Genomic DNA, 22,972 nt, shown 5'->3' with positions numbered 1-22,972 from the left:
GTGTCTCTTCCCGGGAGAGCTGGGCTTCCTCTGCTCTGTTATTTCAGCGGAACTGGCGGAGGCCGGGAGGAAATTACACTCCCCTCCTCCGGCTCGTAAAGACCTCCTCCAATCAAGGGCTTCTCTTGCAAAGTGGAATTAAACATGCAGCCGCGCATATCTGTACAAGCACGTACACACACACTTTTTTCCATATAACTTCTTTCTCATTATGTTCATAACACTCATTTTCAGTTGGGTAAGATTGGAGAAGATAATTAAATAATTAAAGTGCTCCATGTTGAGTGAAATATAGGACGATGTGTTTGTGTGATGGCTAGACCGTATCCACTGCGTGACGTGTTCTGTGTTTGTGCACACGCTCGCACGCATGTTGCTGATGCTACGTTGCTATGGTAACAATGGAATAGGTCATCAGCTCAGAAGTGTGCAGAAACTGCAGTTGTGCCAAGTGCATAACTTTGGTGCGCGTCTCTCTCTGTGTCTCTGCGACCAATTAGATATGGAGCCTCCAATATGTGCATCAGTCTCACTGATAGACAGACATTAAAACCGTAATGTGGGTATGACATACAGAAATGCAATCCTAGTCATACACACACACACTTAAAACCATTTTTGTGGCTCTTGTTGTCTTTCCATCTATGAATAATTCAGTTAAAATAAACTGTTTAATTTAGCAAATTACCCATTAGCTTCCGTTAGTGTCCTGCTCAGCAGAGATGCCAAAGACTGAGAGCTGAATGTGTCTGGCAGTTTGTGTGAACGAGCTCTGCGCTGCACTGTGGTGGGTGCGGACACTGTTAAGATGCCCCTAAAATAAGTTGGAACAGCTGTCTGTCAACCAAATGTGGTTTGTCACAGTGAAGACAATGGTGATATTTCTTGAAAAACCCTCCTCCTCGATATCTCTGTGTGTGTGGAGTAAAGTGTTTGTGCTTGCGTTCTGACGTGCGATTTCCTCTGATAATTGTAGGCCTGATCTGCCACATCAGACCTTTGTAGACACTATTGTGTTGCTATCATACGTCTTTCAATACATTGAAAAGAACTCATACCTGTATTCAACCAAAGAAAGAACTTTCTGGTTATTAATATTGACTTTAATAATGAGTTTGGTTCTTAGCTGTATACTTAATGTAAACGCATAGAATGTATATGTATTTTTTAATGTTACAGATGTAACAATTCAATTCAATTTTATTTATATTCTCCCCTCTTCTTCCCCCCCATATTTGTCAGGGGAAGGAAAGCCACGGTCGTTACCTGTCTGTAAAGCTCCCCTGTGGCGACCTCAGTCGGCGTACACAAACACGTAGAAAGAGTTGGAGAGAGAGAGGGCGATGGAAAGGCAGAGAGAGAGAGAGAATAAGTGAGGAAGGAGGAAAGAAAGGCGGGTGAGGGTGCGGGGGGGCGTGAGAGGCACGCTTGCACGCCTGGCTGCACCGGCACTGACCTCCCAGCGCCGAGCCTGCAGCCTCCCCTCCACCTCGCCGCCTCTCGCCCTCTGTGCACCTCAGCCCCTCCTCCACTATTCCCCCAACCCATCCACCCCCTCCCCTTTTGCCTTGTGCCGCTCCACTGGGCTGCAACTGCCCGCTTGGCTCAGCGCGTGGGGGCCGAGTGTGCAGGGGAGCATGTGTGCATGTGTGTAAATATATCTCTGTGTGTGTGTGTCGGGAAGGCGTGGGTCTTGGTCGCATGCCTGTCTGTCCTACAGTGCTTTCTCACTTTTTTTTTCTCCTCTTTCTCTCACATGGCCTTGAACAACCAAGTGTTGCCTAAAGACTGCACATAAACCACAGACACACACTCGCGCACACTGCCATCCACAATCAGATCTATTTTTCAAAGTGCATTTGAACTCATAAGGAGTTGGTGCTTTTGTGCACGATCTCATTGGAGATTGATAGTTCTTTTTGCTATTGTCACACATTTTCAGTACAATATGTGTGAAGGAGTGAACACCACGATGAGCCACTCAAACAATATTTATTTATTCATTTATTATTAACCAAAATATTGACCTTTAAAGAAACCCAATGCTAATATCTCTGTCAGCACAAGCATGTTCTTACCAAAATTATTCCAAAAGCTTGGAAGATGATGTAACAACAAAATCTTTAGTGAACCATCTCTAACACTATACCAGAATATGTTGGAAAATTCAAATCCCATATTTACTCGTGCTCTCCATACTTGCTTTTAGATCATTGCTCTTGTTCTGCCTGCAAGCCCGATGCTGCTGTGTTATGTATATAAGTATGTTTGTTATTTGGTATTATTTGATGTTATTTTGGTGCGATGGAAATCGGGTCTAAAACCATCTACAAATTTCAAATGGAACCTGTGATACTCATTTGCATCAGTTGCAACTTTTCCTTGATTCTGTGCCTCAGTTAATCCGCGCTCTGAAACCAAACAGTTTTAGCTTCCTTGCGCCTTCCCTTGAAGCTAGCCTTCTTTTGGTTGGCTACAACAGGAGCCGCGTAGGGCTTCACCACTCACGACAAAAAGCTGTGCGCACGAGGTGAAACGCATCGTTAATATCCCCACTCTCTGACATCACACAGAGACAAAATTAGAAAGGGGGGAAAAAAACTATCTGAAACCGAGCTTGTTGCTACCAGTGATCACTGATGCGTATACTGATATCATTATTTTAAACTTCGTTAGCATCCACAATCGTAGCCGTGTATAGACGGAAAAAATAAAACGAGCACTTTAGACTCTAACCTGAACAGACTGGATAGGAGCTTCATCTACAAATAAAATTTTAAAGTATTGATAGGATTTGCTTTAAAAAATAGGGTAATGGTTAGGCCGACACACATGCTAAATGTTAGTATAGTTCTCAGGAACATGTAGCTAAGTCTTATCTTTTAACAGAAGAGCAGTAACAAGTTACTGTAACTGTTACTAGTAAAATATCTGTATATAAAATAAAAGTGATGAAACTGTGTTGCTTTTGTGCACTTGTGTTGACGCATAACTATGTTTTTCTCCACTTGTGTAAAGCTGTGAGTTTCAGCTGTCATTAAAAAAAAAAAAAATGGCTGTCTGTTAAGTTTCTTAATGTGAAGCTCACACTAGTCATACAATTATAACCCCACGAGGCAAATAGAGATTTTGTCATTGTCTCTGCACAGTATACTGTGCCTTTGTCTGATTTCTTTCAGTTTTGTTTCTAAACTTGCTGAAAGGTCACGAAGTGCGAAATGTTTTTTTCTTCTACAAACATATGGGGTGTGTTGAAGAACGAAAAAACACCGAAATAACGTGGGGACGACAGTTAAATATCTTTCATGGAACGAACATAATGAAAAGTAACAGGGCCTGGCAATGAATGTTTTCCGTGAATTCACCAAAGCAAAAGCAACTCCACCAACTCCGTTTTTTGATGACTTGTCTCCATTAAGAGATTTTACAGATCAGTAGAAATTCTTACAGACTTTATCCTGACTGTCAACCAAATCATATAAACTTTATTATTAGGTTAGTGGGGGAAATCAGATTAACTGTGAACCATGTAAACACTTTAATCAAACCATTACCTTAATCTGATTATTCACAGTAGCTAAGTTATGCTGGTCGTGTTTGCACACTGAGCGACCTCAGGTTGCCCAAAGCTGACAAATTTGTAGCTAATCACCTTTTTCGAAGGTGCACCTGTGAAAATGTCATAACGGCCGTACCGTCCACTGGAATCGGAGGCGAGGAGATGAGACTAAACAAAGTCGATTTTGCATTTTGTGACGAATTGTTTTTCAGTCTCGCGTAAACACACAACAGACAAATTGTTTGTTTTGGCCTTGTTTCAGAGCTCTTATGCTAGCGCGGTAATGACCGCTCCGCGCCCCCCCCCGCCAAACCCACCATCCTCATGCTCACCCCCCCCACTCCGCTCGCTGTCGTCTCCTCATTCCCCCTCCCCCTTTCCCCTAGTGCTCGCGCCAAGTCGGCCCGCCATCCCGCCTCCACACACACACACACACACACACACATGCTGCGAGGTAACGGCAGACAGGCGCGTGACTCATTAGGCATTCGTCCCCTAGGGAGATCGCTGGGGGGGCGCGTGCGAGGGAGAGAGAGCGCCGCAGCTGCAGGAATGTCACGGGCGGCTTCTGCTCTGTGCGTGTGTGTCTGTGTGTGTGTGCTTGCTAATGCTGGTTGGAGCCAGCGGCGGGGCACTGCACCTTTCAGGAAATAACGCAAGGAGAAAGGGGAGGAAAAAAAGGGGGGAAAAAAACATACTTATTAGTCCTCTTTTTCCACCAAGTGCTTATTTAAAAGTCTAAAATGAATTTAGAGAGAAAACATTAGATTGCCTTATAATTTCTGCTTTAATTTGAATGCTTTTGCTGGCCAAGCTGTGCTTTAGCTGTGGATGTTAGCCCGCGTTGTTTTTCACCAAGACGGCTTTTTGTTGCTTTTAAGCCATGCACTGGCCATAAATTTATGAGCGTTTATGGCTGCAAATGCAACAGCATTACTCACTGAAATATTAAAAATGTATTATTCCTATATGTTAAAATAAAAAAAATGTAATGAGTTGATTTCCTGCCTCTTCATTACATTTTAAATAATTTTAGTGAGCCCAGTAGCATATATTTCAGTACTTCAGTAAATCTCTTCCCACCACACTAAAGACCATATGAGACACAGGAAGTCAGTGCTGGCTTCATCAGTCTTTTAAAGTGACGGCGTTATGTCATTTAGACGTAGGTCACTCTTAGGTTAATGCTCCTCACGACTTCGGACAAGCCCCCAACAGTAACAGAGAAACTATGTGCTCTATATTTGGCATATTTTGAGGAGGATCAGAAGTTTTTCTGAGAGTGCCCATCTTCTTCTTCTCCAGTGCAATTCACATTGCCCATTCCTGTCATATTTGTCTCTCTGTGAACCCTGTCCTTATATTCCTTTTGGTCCTGAATATGGAAAGCCTTCATTAAAATCTCTATATGTAGTAAAGGAAAAAAGAAACTAAACAGTGCGGATCTTCTAGACTTTTGTCTCTGGTTGTTGTATCGGTGGCTTTGTGCGTGTGCCTACCCATCAGCGAAACTACATAATGCATGCAGTTCAGACTCGTTCCATGTTGCAAGCCATATGTAAATGTTACCAGGTAGTAAAATTGTAGTCCCAGTGTTTTGCAGAAAAGGATTCAGGCTGTGGATCCAAACTTGAAGCCTACACAGTATTGGCCGAAAGGATTGCAAGTGGGCTTAAGTGGCAGTTGGTGCTATTCATGTCTTTCAAATTTTGCCATGGAAATTGCGTTAGCATTCATAGAATTAAGATAATCACTTACAATGAATCCGTTGAGAGTGTTACAGATGAGCGTGTTGGTGTGAAAAGTAAAGATAATGCAGAAATGCCGTGAACCTGCATTCTTAGTAAACACCACTAGGGGGGCGAAGCTGTGGTTGCAAGACTTCCACGCATAGAAGTCTACGCCACGCCAGTAAATACTTTCCTGCTGAGTGTATGACCTCAGTCACTCATTTCGGGTTGCACTCAATTAAAACAAACAAACAAAAAAGCATTTTGGTCATTCTAGGGGTCAAAAAGAGGAATTATCCAGGATATGGTCATTGGCTTGTTGATAGTGCACGAGTGTGCAGTTTCACAGACAGAACCATCACCTGCATCCGGTTTCAAAACACTAATATCTCGATGACGGTAATGCTACATGTTGGGCTTTAAAATGGGACTTCAGAAACCAGTGGATGACGTCACAAACCGAGTGAACAAAGAACACCGAAATAGTTAAAAATAAAACCTAAAGACACTAAAACTTTTAACGTCTCACGAAAATTAGTTTTTAAAGCTAATACATCTTTATTACAATATGTAATGCAAAGGTAACATGTTGTTTCACTGGCTAAAGCAGTTGTGGCCACCTTTAAATGAATATGTAATGGAATAATAAATTATTTTTCTATATATCAATCATTTGTTGAAAAAAAATGGACTGTAAATGATTGTAATTGTACTTAACCTAGATATTTAAGTTACCCCAACGCCTTAAATATGCGGGACTCCCCCAGTCATCTTACAGCTTTTATGATTCGATTAGATTAGATTAGATCCGCTTCTCATATCATTTGCTTAGTTTGAAAGAAGCTAACTAGTTACTGCATTTAAAAATGTGTTACAATCACAAAAGCTTGATTTAATCCTTAGTTTAATAAACAGCGCTAACTTAATTTAACATGTATGAAGGGCTAGAAAAACTCGTTGTGTTTTCTATTTGGAAAAATCTCTGAGAATAAAAACTTTATATTTTAACCTTGAAATGATTTGTGCACATTAAGTTAAGCCAGAAGATATTGATTAATGCCAAATATTTATAATTCCTTCAATGAATGGAAGTGAGTGCGTTTGTCTTATGTAGGCTTCAATAAGTGAATACCATATATCATAGGTGTCAAACTCTGGCCCGCGGGCCAAGTTTGGCCCGCAGCCTAATTACATTTGGCCCGCGAAGCCATACCAAATTACTATCAGAGCTGGCCTACTGGTATTATATAGCTAATATATATATTGTTTAGTATTAAGCTTTGCTTGTTTCATATTCAGTTTTTTAGCTAAATGTGTTTGAGTCCATAAGAAAAGATTCATTCTTATATCTGGAGGAATAAATATATTTCAATAAATATTAATGTTAGCCCGCGACTTTGTTCCGGTTTTGAATTTTGGCCCACTGTGTATTTGAGTTTGACACCCCTGCCATATATAGTAGATTCTGAAGGATGCTCTTGCATCAAACTTAGTTCATCTCTTATTATCTCTGACCTGTAATAGCATAATGAACACCTGCACTGCTGTTTGCCGCCAAAGTATCGAACATGCAGCGATCTGTCTGAATCACTGAGAAATTTCAGTTCAGGTTCAGTTCGTGTCGGCTTCACTGCATATTGTGAGTGATTGGCAGAGTGTCCGTGTGTTTGTAGTCATTATAATTGTAATTGTCTATATTGTGCAATCAGTTCATCAGTATGTCCTTATGCGTGTGTGTGTGTGTGTGTGTGTAAATGTGGAGCCCAGATATATTTCTTGGCTGGCTGACTGTTAGACAGAAAGCGTGGGAGGTGATATTCATAGAGGTGCTTTTAGTGGGACTTTTATGAGAGACTTTTTTCCATGGCTGAAAGGTTGACCACACACAGTAAGGTTGCCTCAGCTCTGCACACACGCATGTTTGCGCGCGCACGTACGAGCACGAGCGCTCAGGCGCCCTTCCTTTGAGCGCTCCTACGTGGGCTGCCAGGGGTGTGTTTGGCTTCATGTTTTGTTTCAGAGAGCCCTCCCCCGTCCTGCGGAAGTGTTGCCGGAAGCAGTGGGAGCTCACCCCCAGTTCTGCGTCAGTGCCACTAAAGAAAGGATTGGGGCTTTCCGGGAGGAGAGAAGAGGGAGGAAGGGAGGGGGGCTGTCAGGCTGGGTATGTCACGGCCATGTGGGTGGTTGTCACGCACACACGCACACACACACAGTCACAGTCACGACTGCTCTTAGACAAACTATTCTTGTGTACACTCTATTGCTGGCTTGCTCCGAGTAAAATCCCCCGCTTTGGAGGGGAATTCTAAGGAATATTAACAGGTGTGCCTGACTGTGAGAGCATGCATGCGTTTATGTGTGTCACGGTGCGGGTGTAGTGCACATGTGTTTTCCCTGACAATGTGAAGACAGCAATAAATAGACCTGGAGGTGGAGAATTTGTATTTGCCAGATGTTTGTGTGTAAGAGAGACAGATGGATGTGGTTGGATCCATAAAGGAGTGATTTATTTATTTATTTTTATTCCTTTTTGGGGGAGCGGTTCACTCTTGGCCCCTCCACTCCTCTTGATTCTGTATTAGAGCTCCAGCATTCATTTCTTTGACTTGGACCTGGACTAGAAGAAGCAGAAGTACCAGAAAGTGTCCTGAAATAATGGTGCACAACTTTTAGAAAGGTCTGACAGGACAGGAAACAGATGAAAAATCTTTTTTTTTTTCTTTTTTTTTAAAGCAAGACACAGAAAAGCAGAAAGGCGAGAAATTTTCAGAAATCTGTGGCCTGCTCATCCTGGGGGATGTTTTCATCCTTCTCTGTCCCCTCCCAACTCTTTTTAATGTGTGCCATTTGAGAGACTCCAGAGGGGCTGCACCTGTTTGCCTTTTGGCTAGGAGCCCCCAAATCCCTCCTTCTGCCCCCGCCTGCCACTCATGCTACAGCACCTCCTGGGATGGATGGAGTGAGGGAAGAAGGGAAATATAGGGAGGAGTGGTGGAGTGTGGGGTTGCATGCCGTGGAAGGGATAGCTGGAGGGCTTGAAGGAGTAAGAGCAGAGATGTAGGCACACACAGAGAGTAAGAGAGAGAGAGGGGAATACAGTTTCACATCCAAGTCCGTTCTCCCACACTGGACAGACCTTCCCTCTGTGGAGCTTTCTCCCTTTCATTTTTTGACTCACCGCATTCTCTTTTATTTCTGTGTTTTCTCTCACCTTTTTCTCTCCTGTGCAAAACCCACATCTGCTCTTCCTCTCTTCCTTGTTAACTTTTCTTCTCTGCCCTATCGTTCCCTTGCTCGTTCTCCAATTTTCTTCCCTGAATCAGTCTCTTTTACTCTATGCATCTCTCAATCCTCCTATCTAGGTTATTCCTCCCCTCCTCTTCCTCACCCTTCTCCCATTGCTCTGTGATAGGGTCGTGTTAATCTGCAGTGACCTCTTCAGGTCACATTAAAGGTCGCCCAGCTTCACTTCCCGATATCCCTACGGCCATACTCTTGTCTTAATCCCTACTTTGCTCTGCTAACTCCAGGAAGTTTTGGAACAAAATAAATACACGGTTCACCGACAGTTATTTTCTTCCCATAGATTTGCTTTTGAAATAAAAACTCATGTAATAGGCAACATGTAACCTTTATCTTTTATTATATTATATACCCCACCATTCAACATATGACAGCTGGGATAGGCGCGCGTGCACGTTACATCTGGCTCACTGATATCTGTAAATGTCATCTCCCCAACATGCTTTTCGCTCATGCAACCCCGTATCATCACGCTCCCACCTCCGTGCTTTACTGTGGCACTCCTCGCAGGCTGAACCCCGTCTGAGCCGAACGCATTTATCTTGGTCTCATCTGACCAAAGCAGGTGTTCCCAGCTTTTATTGGGTTTCTTTTCATGTCGTTTTTTCAAAGCCTAATCTTGCAGATTTGTGCCAAAGAGCAGGGAAGGGGTTTTTCTTGCACGTTGCCCACAGAGGCTAACGTTATGTAATCTCCTTTGCAGTATCTGAGATATAACAGAGAGTTGGATTTTCATTGATAACGCCTATTCCAAGTGGGAAGCCTTTACCTCTGTGTGCTAATCGCGCACTCTCTGCGGTGATTTTAGGGCAACAGCCAGAAAGGCTCTGATTAGCGGCACTACAGCTCGTTCTGTGCGTTCTGATTACTGCAGCAGCTCAGTTTCGGCTGATTTTTAGTCTATTTCCTGTGCAGTCTGACAATCAGACTTTCCAAAATTTCTGCCAATTCTTTTTTTATATACAGCCAGACTTGCAGATAGAAACCCATGGATCGCAAACTGAAAGAAATCTGGTGTTCAGGTCTGGTTTTTTTATTTATTTATTTTTTGACTTTGATTTCCTACTTTGAGTATCTACTTGTGTTTTCAACTCAAAGAGTGGCAACTTTAAATAACTCACATTTTAGTACTTTGTCTGTCTGGAATTACTGAATCCTGTTTTTAAAGTCTCGCCTCTTCTGTGTTTTGCAGAACCGCGGGCGCTTGGCAGAGAAGCGCACCATCCCCCTGCCACCTAACCGGGTGCCCAAGAAGGAGCTGGCCTCCATTTTCAGCAGTGACGACAGTGAAGGCAGTGACCGGGCCAGTGGGGATCATGCTCACATCAAACAGGAGGATGAGCTGCATTACAGTATCATGAGAAAAAGGTCAGTCACCTCTGACTTGTAGCTATGACTTGCATGCAGTCGGTTGTTATGCTCTTTTACAAAATTAACAGGTAATCACCCAGAACTTTTTTTTTTTTATTGTTGTAAGTCATATATTTTTACTCTGGCTTTTATTGTGTCTTCAAAAAAAAGTACTTTAGTCACCGCATGAAGAAAAACATTAAACTAGTCTTTGTTTTCTTGTTTTTGTTTTTGCCTCTCAGATTGTCTTTAATGGCAGATGGATGTAGCTTTAATAAACTAATAGCACCTCAGGCGTGTTTAGTACTTTTATCAGAAGTGGCTTCAGGATAATTTTGCTGTTAAAGGCTCACTTTTAGACAAACAAAGAGCCGCATTTCAAAAATATATGTGCATGGTTTTTGCTTTGGGATGTCGAATGGAAGCTGTTGAGCTTCCACGGCGTTAATTGGTTTGTTAGTTTGCGTTATCCTGCTCCTGCCAAGTCTCGGTGTGTCTGTCTTGAGTTGATATCGAATGACTGAATCACCTGAGTCACTGCTGCCTGTTTCATCCTATACTGTAGCAGGGGGCAGCTCGCTCATAATAGAAAAGATAAATTTGCCGTCTTTATGGTGTTCAGCTGATCTAAAGATTGTTTCAAAACGCTTATGAAGTGTTTTTGAGCAACTCGAGTTAGATTAAAGAAAGAAGTAGCATATGCTGCCTCAAAGACACTTTGGCAGTGGTAGAAACATGACTAGTGTTTTATTTTTGTCAGATCTGGAAGGAAAGCAGGAGTTTTTTGAGTTGTGCCATTTTTATTTTTAAGAAGTAGCTGGTATCACATCATAATAATATGTTTTAGGCATACATCTCAAATGCTTTCATAATGATTCTTTACATTGAGCGAGTTAATGTGTTAAATTAACAAAAATATTAAAGAGTTATTTTCAAAATGAAGATGATTTCTGTGCAGGATTTTTGGTTTGTCATAAAGTGGGAACTGCTCTGGATACAAGTGAATAATCACGTCTCCATTTTCATACATGCAAACAAAGACGTGCAAGGCTACAATGATGTCACACACCGCCACTGGTGGCGTATAGTCGATGGGGTTAGGAACAAAAACTAAACTGAGATGGAATTATAATTTTTCTCGTGTGTGTGTTTGTTTTTTGTTTTAATTGCCACCGTGGAATTTTGTGATTGCTCAGTACGCACGTAAACGGATTGTGATATTTAGAAATCAGACAGATTATTGATTTAAGGCAGAGCCTGTTTATTGATTAAACCCAGAAAGTCCCCAGCTGCATTATAGGAGCTTGTGCAACCTCATTAAAGAAAGGGATGTTTTTCATGTCGTGAGATTTACGCGTGACACGGCGGACAGCACAGCAACTGTGAAGCTTTAAATGGATCCACTAACCTCATTTAAGAGGGCTTCCCCTCCCCCTGACACTTGTGCCGCTGGCGTGTTAAGATGATAATGAATTTAAAGAACACTTATGACTAATATGTCAGGCTTTTACCCTTTGAAAGGCGACGGACTCGCTGGAGCCGCAGCTCCGGTCTGTCGTGGGTATCCGTCTCAGCCTTGCTTTATCCCCCAATGTGGGTCTGGACGAACAGGATAATGGGATGTCCAATCATGGAAATGTGATTTCCATTGACCGCAGCTTCGTAAGTGAGTCGTAGAAGGGTCTTAACAAATTGGATTTGTCCGATGGATGTGAAAAATACAGGGCCTCTGTATACATGCGAGTGTATCTGTGCTGTCTCATCCTCACATCATCAGAGCTGGCGGCAGCACCGTCACACCCACTCGGTTGCAGCTACTTGCCTACTGTAACTGTACTTTAATCTAAAAGAGCACATCAGATGTGCCATGTGGTATTTAACCGTTTGATCCTTGCGTAATGCTTCATCCAGAAATTAACTTCCAGAAGGATTACGTTGGGAGATTCTCCCCCTTTTTTCTTTTTTTTTTTTTTTGACTCAATTCAAGTTTTTCACTGCAGAGCTGCATGGAACTTGTATAAAGTGTCACATTTTTCACTAAAATGATTTTGCATACCAATGCCAGAAAGTTTCTGACCTTCTCATTTCCAGAATTCATTATCAGACACTCCACCTTAATCTGATTAATGGCAGCAGTCTCTGTCTTAACAGACAATTGGTTTTCTTGGCACTCTATAGATCTGCATTCGTCCTGCTGAATAAGCATAGACCAACTACAGACTGAAGTGCAGCCAAACCACAGAACTAACCCAATAATCGTTATCGCAATAGAACGCATATGGACGTTTCCTGGATATCAAAATGTATCCAAAGTTCTTATTGTGGTGTCTGCGCTACAGATTGTTAGGATTATTTACACACTGATTGATGAATTTCATCTTGGGGGGAAAAGATTATGACTTTTTGGTTGGAAAAAGGAGTGCAAATGGAGGTCAGCTCAGTGATTATTCATCCTCTGCAGCATCCTACCTATGCAGGCTTTATGGCTCTGTAATTACGCCACCTCACTTCCTCATCTGCTCCCGTCATAATTACTACTGCCGCCGTCGTGTTGTAATGTAGCTCCGGTTAAATAAGCTTTTTACACCATCAACCTATGGAGTCATTTTTCATAATTTCTTTTTTTAATGGCAGGGAAATTTTAAGATTTTAGCGTCTTACTCGAGGGCAAAACAAAGCCTATCTTAGCGTTTGTTTATCTTGGCTATAGATAACAAGGGTTGATTGAAAAGTGCTGACTGAGAGTCTGGATAATTACTTGGCAGCCACCGTGGATTTTGTAAGTTACACCTGCTGACGTCTGCCTTCCAACCTGCAACCTCTGGAAGACAAACTTCTTCATACCCGTTATTAGCCTTTGCCAAAACAAACACAAAAGACGCTTTAACAGTTTCTCAGTCATCCACGGCAATTAATTGTATATGCAAATTCTCCCTTCTAGAAAAGAGACGCTAAAATAATGAGAGGGAGGTGTTTGTAACAAAATCAGCAAGCATACTTCATAAAAGGGTCACCTTTTCCTGTCTGGTCACATTAGAGCATGCTAATATCCTCCTCGTCATGGAGGCAAAATTTTATTTTAAGTCAAAATGTAGAAGAGCTGGCATGAGTTTGAAGTATCTTTCTTACTGTTTGTTACAGGCTGTGGGTGATAACAGGCTGGTATGAAAATAAGCAGCAGGCAGATGCTTACGTTTATGAAGATTAAAAAAATCCTCACATAACTTTGTGGCCCCTTTTTGGGAAGCATCATTGGCTCATTTGTTAACAGGAGAGCTTTACTTAATCTGGCCAATGGAGAAAGACACTGATGCTGAGTTAGCTACTGTATGTCTGTTGCAATTGACATTTTGTCCTCTGGCTTCATTGAACAACCGTATCATTGCCTTATGCCAGTAAGGGGTCAGAGACAGTGTGAAATTACTGGAAATGGCTCTCCCCTAAAGCACTAATTAATGAGCTTGGAGGTTTTATAGCTTTTTAGAGGAGCTTTCCGCCTTAAAAAGGAAGAAAAAAATGGTCTTGTTTACATGCCTTTGCCATGGCGACATAGTCGCAGCAATTTAGTAGTTGATTGGGCGTTGGCTAGCAGCAAGGCATTCACTGTTTCCACACAGAAGAGTGTTTGTTGTGTCTGTTAACTTGCTGTCATAACACAGGATGGACAGAAAGACGGTCAGCAGTGTTTCAGCTGTTAGGCTCAGATGTGGCTTGAGTTCAGCTTTTCCACGTGTAAAGATCACAGTGATTGTGCTGTTATATCAGTGCCAATCAGGTGAAATTAATACACAGAATTAAAGTGTCCTCTTGAGTATTACCACTCAAACTGCAAATATAAAATTTATTTAGTCCAATTTTTCCTTGAAACTAAAAACAAAAATCTCTCTCCAAGTGAGGAGAGATTTGCATTACAGATGAGAAATCAAGAGTAAATAAAACCAGCAGTTTTCTCAAGGAAATGTAGCATGGCAGACTTGCTGTATATTCTGTTTCCATTGTCTTCCCTCCCTTGGCTGCTTTATCGACCTCATGTCAGCGTGTACAGCGGGCGCACAACCAGGAGGAATGAAGCTGGGCTACTCTGACTTATTCATGTATCTGTTTCTGTATTTATTCATTACCCCCTCCACTTGCAGGGTTCCCGCTTGCATGTTACCTTTGAATTCAACTGTGGAAGCCTGACAATTGTGCTTCTGCTGCTCACAATAAACCAACAAGAATCCTGATTTAGACTTGATGGGTCTGAAAGGAAGTCTGTTTTTATAAACTCTTTTTAATTCCTTAATTTTTTCAGCATAGTACTCATGTGCATGCCTTTCTTCTCTCTGGTTGTTGAATATTACATACTGTCTGGTAGTATTTGAATTGTGCTATGGGGCCACCTGCACAGGTTGGAGCAGGCTGTTTGTTTGGGCTATTGTCTTGAGTAGATGAGGGTAGTAAACCTGCGCGTACCAGATGTTTCATAGCAGTTGCACCCTGCCTTTCTCTCCCGTCTCTGTCTCTCTTGCTCTTTCTCCTCCTCCTACTCCTCCTCCTTCACATCCCTGCTGTCTGTCTGTCAGCACTTTCCCAGCGGTGGTGTGAGACATGGCGTCAGGGTGCCTGGGCTGCCAGCTTCTGCCAGCTCACACTGTGACCTCCAGCCCCGCCACCTCAGCTCCACGTGCCAATGCCACAGCAGGGCACTACTGGGCATTTATACTGAGTTGACTCCCGGTGCCAGCAGAAGTCTTTTCATGTTGTTTGGGTTATTTTGAATAGTACTGAATTGGTAGAAGAGAGCACAAGCGTTTCTTAACAAAAGATCAACTTTTACTCTAAGCTATAAATACATATTTTAAATATCTAAACAATATTCACAGAAAATTGTAATACAGAGCACACTACTACACATAGTATACATACATAGTGTATACCAGGGGTAGGCAACCTTTCTGATGACGAGTGCCATTTAAAATTTCCTCAGAGGTCAGTGTGCCATATGATTGCATTAGCAATAAATTTAATAACGCTCTATATGAACAGTTACACACTATATAGAACCACTTTATAGAATTATATTTGTTCGCAGATGTTGGCAGCTATCAGTGAATAGTTATCAGCTATTTTGAAACAAAAAAAGACTTTTTATCCATAACATCAAATGAACTGTACAACAGAAAATGCAAATGCTATTTATGGTCTCCTCACAACAATGATAAGAAAAATAAACTGGGCCAATATGACATGTTTGTTAATACAGAGACACGCATGTTAATGTGATCTCTGGTCTCCCACTCAGAGACACAGGTCTCCGAGTGTCCAGCATTCAGACGGCTGCCTGAGGACTCATGTGAGAGAAAATCTGCTCACACTGATATGTAGAGCCAAATACTGTCAATAAGGCCTCTGCAATGTTCTGAAGACAGTTAAACTTGTCAGGTAGTGATGTCCAGCAGGTGAAAATGCAGCTCCATGAACACGCACAGCTGTGGATTCCAGCTGCTTCGATGTTATATGTATGATTTCTATACGTTTTACGTCAGATAAAAACTTTGGTTGTAAGATTCAGATAATTATTTAATAACAGCGAGACATTTTAAATGAGAATAAGAAGAAAAGTACTTCTTTGTGCCCCCCTTTCCCTGTTAATGCCCCACCTGGCCCCCCTGGCAAAACTTTGCTAGACCCGCCCCTGCACAGTTACCAGCTGTCAGCTACATAGAAAAGGATCCTGGTGTTATTTGTCTCTCAGAAACAGTTCATAACTTCCCTTCAACTCATTTATGTCACCTAAAAGGTAAACCTGTTTCTCCATCACCTGTTCAGCTCTGATGATTCAGTAAGGACGTCTCCTGGTTTCATCTTCATGTTTCCCTCTCACCACATAACCAAACCGACATCATGACCAGCAGCTTTACAGCTGTGGCTCCAGCAAACATCAGCTGATACTAGAAATTAATATTAAATAAATTCTAACAACAGCTGATCAAGCTTAAACGTGCTGCTGTTGTTTAGCGTGACATCCGGCGGTTTCCTCTTTCTGGCGCAAAGTGGGTGATAAACAAACGAGAAAAAAGCTGATCATTGATCCGTTTCATGATTGAAGTAGCAACAGGCGAGGGAGGGGGAGAGAATGAGAGAAGAAGAGGCAGCTGTGCAGCAAAGACACAGAATAACTCCAGCTTTGTCAGTCTTTTTCCATTCTAGCTGAATTACGGGACAAACTGTTCCTTTTCACCTCAACACGAAACGAGTAATATTTTCTCTGAATACGGACGAGTCTGTCTTTTTACAGGACGGTTGGCAACTCTACTAACTAACCTTATGAATAAAAAAAAGTTCACTATCAGTAACATCATAGCACCCACCCAGCTGTATAGAAACTCCGTCATGCTAGCTAGCACGGAGTACGAGTTATTGTAACTGATTGTAAAAAGTCAGCACAACGAAAATAAACTGCACCTAAACTTGGTTTATATCTGACCCAGATAGACTGCAGGTCATAAATTCTTACCTGAAGTTCAGTTCACACTTGGACCGGCGGCCGCCTCGGGTCTCTGCTCCTCCTGCCTCCCCTTTCCCTCATCCACCTGCTGGCCTCCACCACTTGCTAATGTTACTGAATCTGTGGAAGCTCTGCCATAGCCACCACCAAACAACTGAGTTATTTTTTACACACCGACCAGCATCTGGCCAATCCAACACCTTTCATTGTTTATACCGTTACAAAGAAAAAAAAAAGTCACCGGGCCACCGAGCAAATGCTCAGTATGCCCGATGGCCAGTCCAGCTATGGTCGTGCCATCAGAGTTGGCACGCGTGCCTAGGGTTGCTGACCCCTGGTATATACTATAATGCGCATACACAGTTATCTGCTAAATAATAATGATGCTAAATAATGCATTTTCCAATATGTTATGTGTTGCACCACACAGCAGATCTTATTCGTCAGATACAGATAAAATGTTCCAAAAAGCACAAATGGTATAAACAAGGTGGAGGGGTCCAGTTCAAACCCGTTCCCCTAACTTTGAGCCTTACCAGCATCTTTTTTTTTTTTTTTTTTTTTATGAAAATGCATATGAAAAGGAAAACTATGGAGCCCAAAACTACTGAACATGGCTTTAAATGCTTTTTATTTAACAGTTTCAAATGAGAGTGACTCACTTTTGAAGCCAGCCTCAAGTGGTTACTCTGGGAACTGCAATGTTCTGCTTTATACAGGCTAAAAAAATAAGTATCATAGCTGGAGATGGATTGGTATTGAAATTCAAATTCAGCCTTTGTGGAAGTTTGATTATGACAGTTTTATGGCATCAGTAATGTTAGTAGATAGTGGTATTTGATTAATAACACACTCTGGCTAACCCAGTGTCTGGTTCACTGTGTCCAGTAACAAAGGAACAGTACTGACCAGTTTAGAGATAAGCAGGAGGTGACTGTCTCTGGTGCACGTGGGTGATGAGAAGTCGGCTCATGTCCTTCTTAGCAATCGGGCTCAACAACCGCTATATAACCCCCTCCCTCCATCGTTTCCAAGGCCTCCGTCCTTCCCAGCTAACCCTGGCCTTAGGAGCTCCTTAGGGAGCGCTGACTCAGGTGACTGGGTTTTAAACAGCATCCCCAGCCCCCCTCTCCGTCTTGCACGGCTTGAGAGTGACCTTGCCTCCGCTCGCAGAATGAGCGAAGGAGGGGGCTGAGGGAGGGCATAGGTGGGTGGGGATAAGGCTAGGCCCTCATTAGCCCGAGCTGAGGCGGGACGGCTCAGGAGAAGTGCGCTAATTACCCAACTAACAATGTCCTTGCCGTTCACGGCTTTGAGCGGCCACTTCACCATGGGATAATAACCCCGTCACCTCTCTGAGAAGTTCACGATGGCATTATCACGATCACTTTAAATGATGGACAGAGGGTGGTGTTATAATGCAGCTAACTGATTGATGGATTTGGCTGCAGCTTCCCACAGTAGAGCATCTAACTGCATTGCGCACGGACGGCATAGTTTGGAGTCAGTGGGTGACACAAACGCACAATAATGACCTTTAAAAAACCTTCTTTGGACCTCATTTTCGTTTTTGAAGAAAATCTTTGCCCTCTCAGACGCTTAGAGCTACCAATTTTAGTAAGTTGCACTCTAAAAAAGAAGTCTGTCATTAGTGTAAAAAGTTTGCAGTCACAGACCAATCAAGCGTCTCCTTGCTTAGCAACCAATGGTGACTGTTTTGTCTGCGACTATTTTCTGAGTCATTGGTTCTCTGTGCCTGAGAGGTGACTGGTGAGGCCAGCAGGGCCAGCATGAGGTCCTCAGCACTACCCTTCATCTTTTCTGTTAGCGTGTGGAAAACAGCTTGGCGACCGACAGCCTGACATTACAGAAGGAGCCTGTAATCATGGGACTGTAAAAACCCAAATCCAGCAGCCGCAAACAGTGTGGCCTCGTCATAGTGGTGGCAGCTAAGAACCATTCACCGCCTCTGTCCCATAAACTGTGCTTGCCGTGTCATACCAGACCCCCTTCATAGATGTTTCTGCTTTCAATAAAGTTGCCAGTTAAGGCTGTAAATGAGATTGCTGCTCACACGAGAGGTTGCTGATGCTGTGAAATGACGTGTTAGGGTTACTGTGAAAACAGCACAGCATGTATGTGCAAAAATCTCTAAATCCTCATGGGCTTTGGGACAGCTGTGTGCAGCAGGTATATCGCATAACTATGACAGAAGATATGTAGACTGTAACTAAAAAAAACACATTCAGCCCTGTACCTCTCCCGCCGCACAAGCTGTTTGCCATTACACTGACTACACTCCACACACCGCGCGGCCATGCTACCCTCAAACGCTAAGCGCCTATTTCCCATCATTATGCCATTTAATGCGATCAGGATGGTAATCAGATTGCAAATGAAATGCCTCCATGACACAGTTGTGTGGGTCCGCTGGTGTGGGGAGTTTAGAAAGGCAGCTGGTGGAGAATTTGAAAGGACAGAGCGGCTCCAACCAAATCTGGGTCTAATCTGTTAACCCTCCTCCTGCTCCTCCTCTGGGTGCTGAAGGGCAGGACAGGGTGTTTGAGAAATTCTTGTGAATAATAATTTTCTTTCTATTTTTTTTTTTTTTTTAATCATGTGAGGAACTTAACATTAGTGTAGGCACAAGACTGGAGAAGACTTGCAGCTCCTTTTTTTTTTAATTGTTAGTGCAATCAACGGTGGCTTATACTTGAGGATTTTATACATTCTTAATAAATAAAACCACTTCCAAGCGCGATCGAATCGTTTATTTATCTTAACTATTCTTTACCTGTCTTTGCATATTATTAGAGCGGGTTTTAAGCTGTTAAACTGCTTATGGGTTGTGAATATGTTCATTAATACATCTTAGTGTGGAAGATGAGTAGGGATGAGACCTGAAAGTGCTGGATGCGGTAGTCTGTCAGAGTGTATTACACACCTCAGAGCTAAGAGCCAGTTGACAGGACAGCCACTTGTTGCTGCTGAGTCTGTGTGAAGATGTGCATTTTATAGAGCGCAGGTCTGTCTGTATGGAGGATTTCGGTGGTAAGTCTTATGTGAAACAGTGTGAATTTATATGCTGCTGCTTACACACTGATTTGGTGCACTTTTAATCGTGCTCTCTTTCCTCTATGTGTGTTTGCGTGTGTATTTTGTGTGTTGCAGTCGTGACACTGACCTCTCTACAATTATCTCCAACCTGCACCACACCAGACAGCACGGCATGCCCAAAGGCCAGTCCGCCTCTGACCACGGCACCAGTACTGGACACACAGGTAGGATCATGATGATGCCTGTGTGTGTGTGTTTTAACAGTACGCATGTGTACTGTATGCAAAATGTAAGGTGGCTTCTTTCTTTCTCTTTCTTACATTTGTCTTTCTCTTTCTTCCTTTGCATGTAGGCAGATGATGCATGCCCCTTTACGCCTCCTATAACACATGTAAACGTTCCATTAACCATTTAATTTACTGTAATTTATGTGATTGAGGGAATTTAACATAAGCGTATTAGTAATTCCTAAAGGTCGCTCATGTTGATTACTTAATGTTCTTCCCACATTCTCTGCCGCACTCCAGGATTTTTTTTTTTTTTTTGGCTAAACCCCCTGTTTTAAATTACCTCTGAATAAATAGCTTTGTTTGCCATTAATCCAGTTTCATGTGAGCAGAGGAACCATGGTGTGCATGTGCTAAGCTAAGAGCTTTGCTTCCAGCTTAAACACAGAACACAGACCACATTTAATCACAGCTATTTGTCAAGTAGACTGTATGAGGATATTGTGCAGCCATCAAAGACATATGGCTGTTCGGAAAGCCTCTGTGTAAGTCACTGTTTAGAAACAAGTCCATTGTACTGTATGTCTCGCTCACATTTTGTAAGTTGCACGTAACTTTAGTGGCGTACAAGTATGTTTGTGTAGTTTTTCATGGTACACTTGCAAAATCTTCACATTATCACAGTAATATAAGAAGTTCACTAACTATAATTTTAGGGTTTTTGAAGACTTAAAACAGTTGGAAGGCGTTTCATGTTGAACTAATTAATCTCAAGAGTTTTTATTTTTTCTTATCCCTGCTAATTTTTTTTCTTTCTTTTTGATTTTTTGCCTGCAGGTGAAAATATTGATCATGACACATGAATAACCCTGGATTATAAACTTCTCTCAGATAATCCAAACACTTTTAAATAAATGCAGTTACCCTTAATTAAATAATTGGGTGCCTTTTTATCAGTAAAGACCATACCTTTGCTTTGCTGTTACCCGGAGTTCAACCCCTGTCCCTTCTTATCCCATTAGGAGGCACAGCAAGTGGCATAATCACCCCAGACCCAACACTTCCATACTGTCTCCGTGTGCTCATATACTCTGTCTGCCAGATTAATCGTCCATACGGTGCCTGCGATATGAGGTAGAGTGGGTGCAAGGTGGGGAGAGTATTAGATTGCTAAACAGCCAGCTCAGCCGGTGTCTTTGGGTCCCTGTTTGGGACAGATTTCCACCAATACACCAGTCTAATCAGCTGTTAAACTTAATGGAGAAATCAGAGCCATGAATGATTTTCCTAATGGGGGAAGACAAGAGGGGATGGAGGTGGGTGTGGGGCAGCAATGGGGGATGGTGCGCGCACAGTGTGGCCTACACGTAGGGGGTCCAAGACCCTAAAATCTGTCCGCTTGAGCATTAAAGGGAGATTTAACAGGCTGCCTAAGCGGCTCGCTTCGTGTCTGTAAACAAGTCCAATCCGATCAGCCACTGGCTCTAATTCTGTCTGCCAGTGAAATTAGACACACACTCGTTCTCAAACACACAATTACACACAAATAACATGTAGTTATACATCTGCGTGCCTACGCAATATCAACTCAAGTTCGAATTTGCGTCCACATACTTAAATGGGTGAAATGTACGTGAAGTTTTAAAGCAGTGGATTATTTGGCTTTGGGATTGGCGCAGCATAAATGCTTGTGTTTATGTGTTTATGCTGTTGCGTCAGTCACCTCTGCTGTTCGGCTCCTCCAGAGGTGTTTAATGTGTACCAGTGAACAGTGGAGGGAAAGAAGGGAGAGAGACAGCCAGGAGGAGGTGAAGAAAAAGTCTGCAGCAGCGAGAGACGGAGATGCTGTGATAGAGGAAACATTTGGAAATAGGGAGCCAGAAGAAAATGAGATGAATGAGTGCGGTAGTGGTATCAAGGGAGGGTAAGCAGCAACTATGGCGGCGGACTGCTCCGTGTGTGCGTTTGTGTGTGTGCGTGCGTGTGTGTGTGTGTGTGTGTGGGTCAGGAGGAAAGGGAAGCAGGCTTGCCGGGTCGTCTCTGTGCCGGAGTGGGCCGTTAATTAAATCTGAGAGACAGACAGGAAGGTTGCCTCCCTCCCTTCTCTTCCCATCTCCATCCGTCCCTCCCCTGCTTCGCTCTCTCAATCCCCAGCCACTGGCTATTCAGAGGCTCTGTTAGAGGCGGAGAGGAGGGTGGAGGGGAAGGAGGGGTAGGAGGCAGGAGGGGCAGGGGCGCCGATGCTGAGAGTCTGGCTGCCTGTGGAGACTGTAAACCGTGGCTCTGCGGTCAGACCGGAGACTCAAACAGGCAGATAAGGTGTTTTTGGGCCGCCGCTCTCTCTCTCTTCCTCTCTCTCTTCGCTCCCAACACTCAGGCTCTCAAAAGCAGTTACAGCCTGTCGGCGTGTGTGTGGTTGGGGGTTGCAGCAGCGGTTTGGGGCTTGAGCACATTTTTGTGTGTGTTTGTGCATGCGCACCTTTCCGCGTGCGGTTTCGAAAAGGCCTGGTTTTAAATGTTTGCTTGCGTGTGAATCTGCAGCCCAGCGTGTTTGTGCAAGGCCTTTTTCTTTCAAACTGATTGTGAGCGAGGATTGCTTCTAAAGTATTACCAGCTAGTTATTACATGATTAGCATAGAAAGGCAATTCTGCCCCCAAAGTAAACATTCCAGGATGTGTGCTTATATTAGCTCTGTCATACAGCGGCTAAAAAGGGGAAATGTGGATAGTAAATATTTTAAAACATCCCACAGCTTAACAGGGATGTAATTGCACTGCCATAACAAAACGCTTTCTCGTGGTTTCTCAAAAAGACATGCGGATGGTTCTGTCAAGATGTGGAATTCAAGATGACAAAATAAATAGTTGAATTAATAGTGAAAATAGTTTTGTCCTTCCTGTCTGGGCGCTTAAAAGAAACCCTGTAGTTTCTGTAGTTGTTCTTTGACATCTTGGGATTTTTTTATTGTTTTTTTTCTTTTCTGCTTGTACTTGTGCAAAGTTACACTTGAGCAAAATCATCAGTCGGTCGAGTTGTGCGTCACAGAAATATTTCTTGGCACTTTTAAATCTTTAATTGCCTTTAATAACCTGCGAATTGCGCGTTGTTTGAATGGGAATATTAGCTTGCATATTTGGGCACGAACTGTTGCCTAGGAACAGTCTCTGTAAGCAGAAGAAGACGGATGAATGCTGGGAAGACGGAAAGATCTGACAAAGAAAGCAATACATTTAAGACTGACAGAAGATATTAGAC

General features: G+C 42.8%; 1 protein-coding gene across 3 annotated transcripts in view; it reads left to right on the top strand.

Moving 5' to 3' along the window:
- Positions 1–22,972, top strand: part of samd11 (sterile alpha motif domain containing 11) — a 51,847-nt gene that overhangs the window by 5,572 nt on the left and 23,303 nt on the right. For 2 of the 3 annotated variants that reach the window (XM_085145040.1, XM_085145038.1), the window contains exons 3-4: positions 9,785–9,960; positions 19,604–19,713. In XM_085145040.1, coding sequence (XP_085001166.1) covers positions 9,785–9,960; positions 19,604–19,713 — 286 coding nt within the window. The remainder of the gene's footprint in view (positions 1–9,784; positions 9,961–19,603; positions 19,714–22,972) is intronic. The other variant, XM_085145039.1, reaches the window with a different exon arrangement.

The sequence above is a fragment of the Neolamprologus multifasciatus genome, chromosome 20 (assembly GCF_963576455.1).
Source record: "Neolamprologus multifasciatus chromosome 20, fNeoMul1.2, whole genome shotgun sequence".
Taxonomy (NCBI): Eukaryota; Metazoa; Chordata; class Actinopteri; order Cichliformes; family Cichlidae; genus Neolamprologus; species Neolamprologus multifasciatus.
This window is presented reverse-complemented; position numbering and strand designations above follow the sequence as displayed.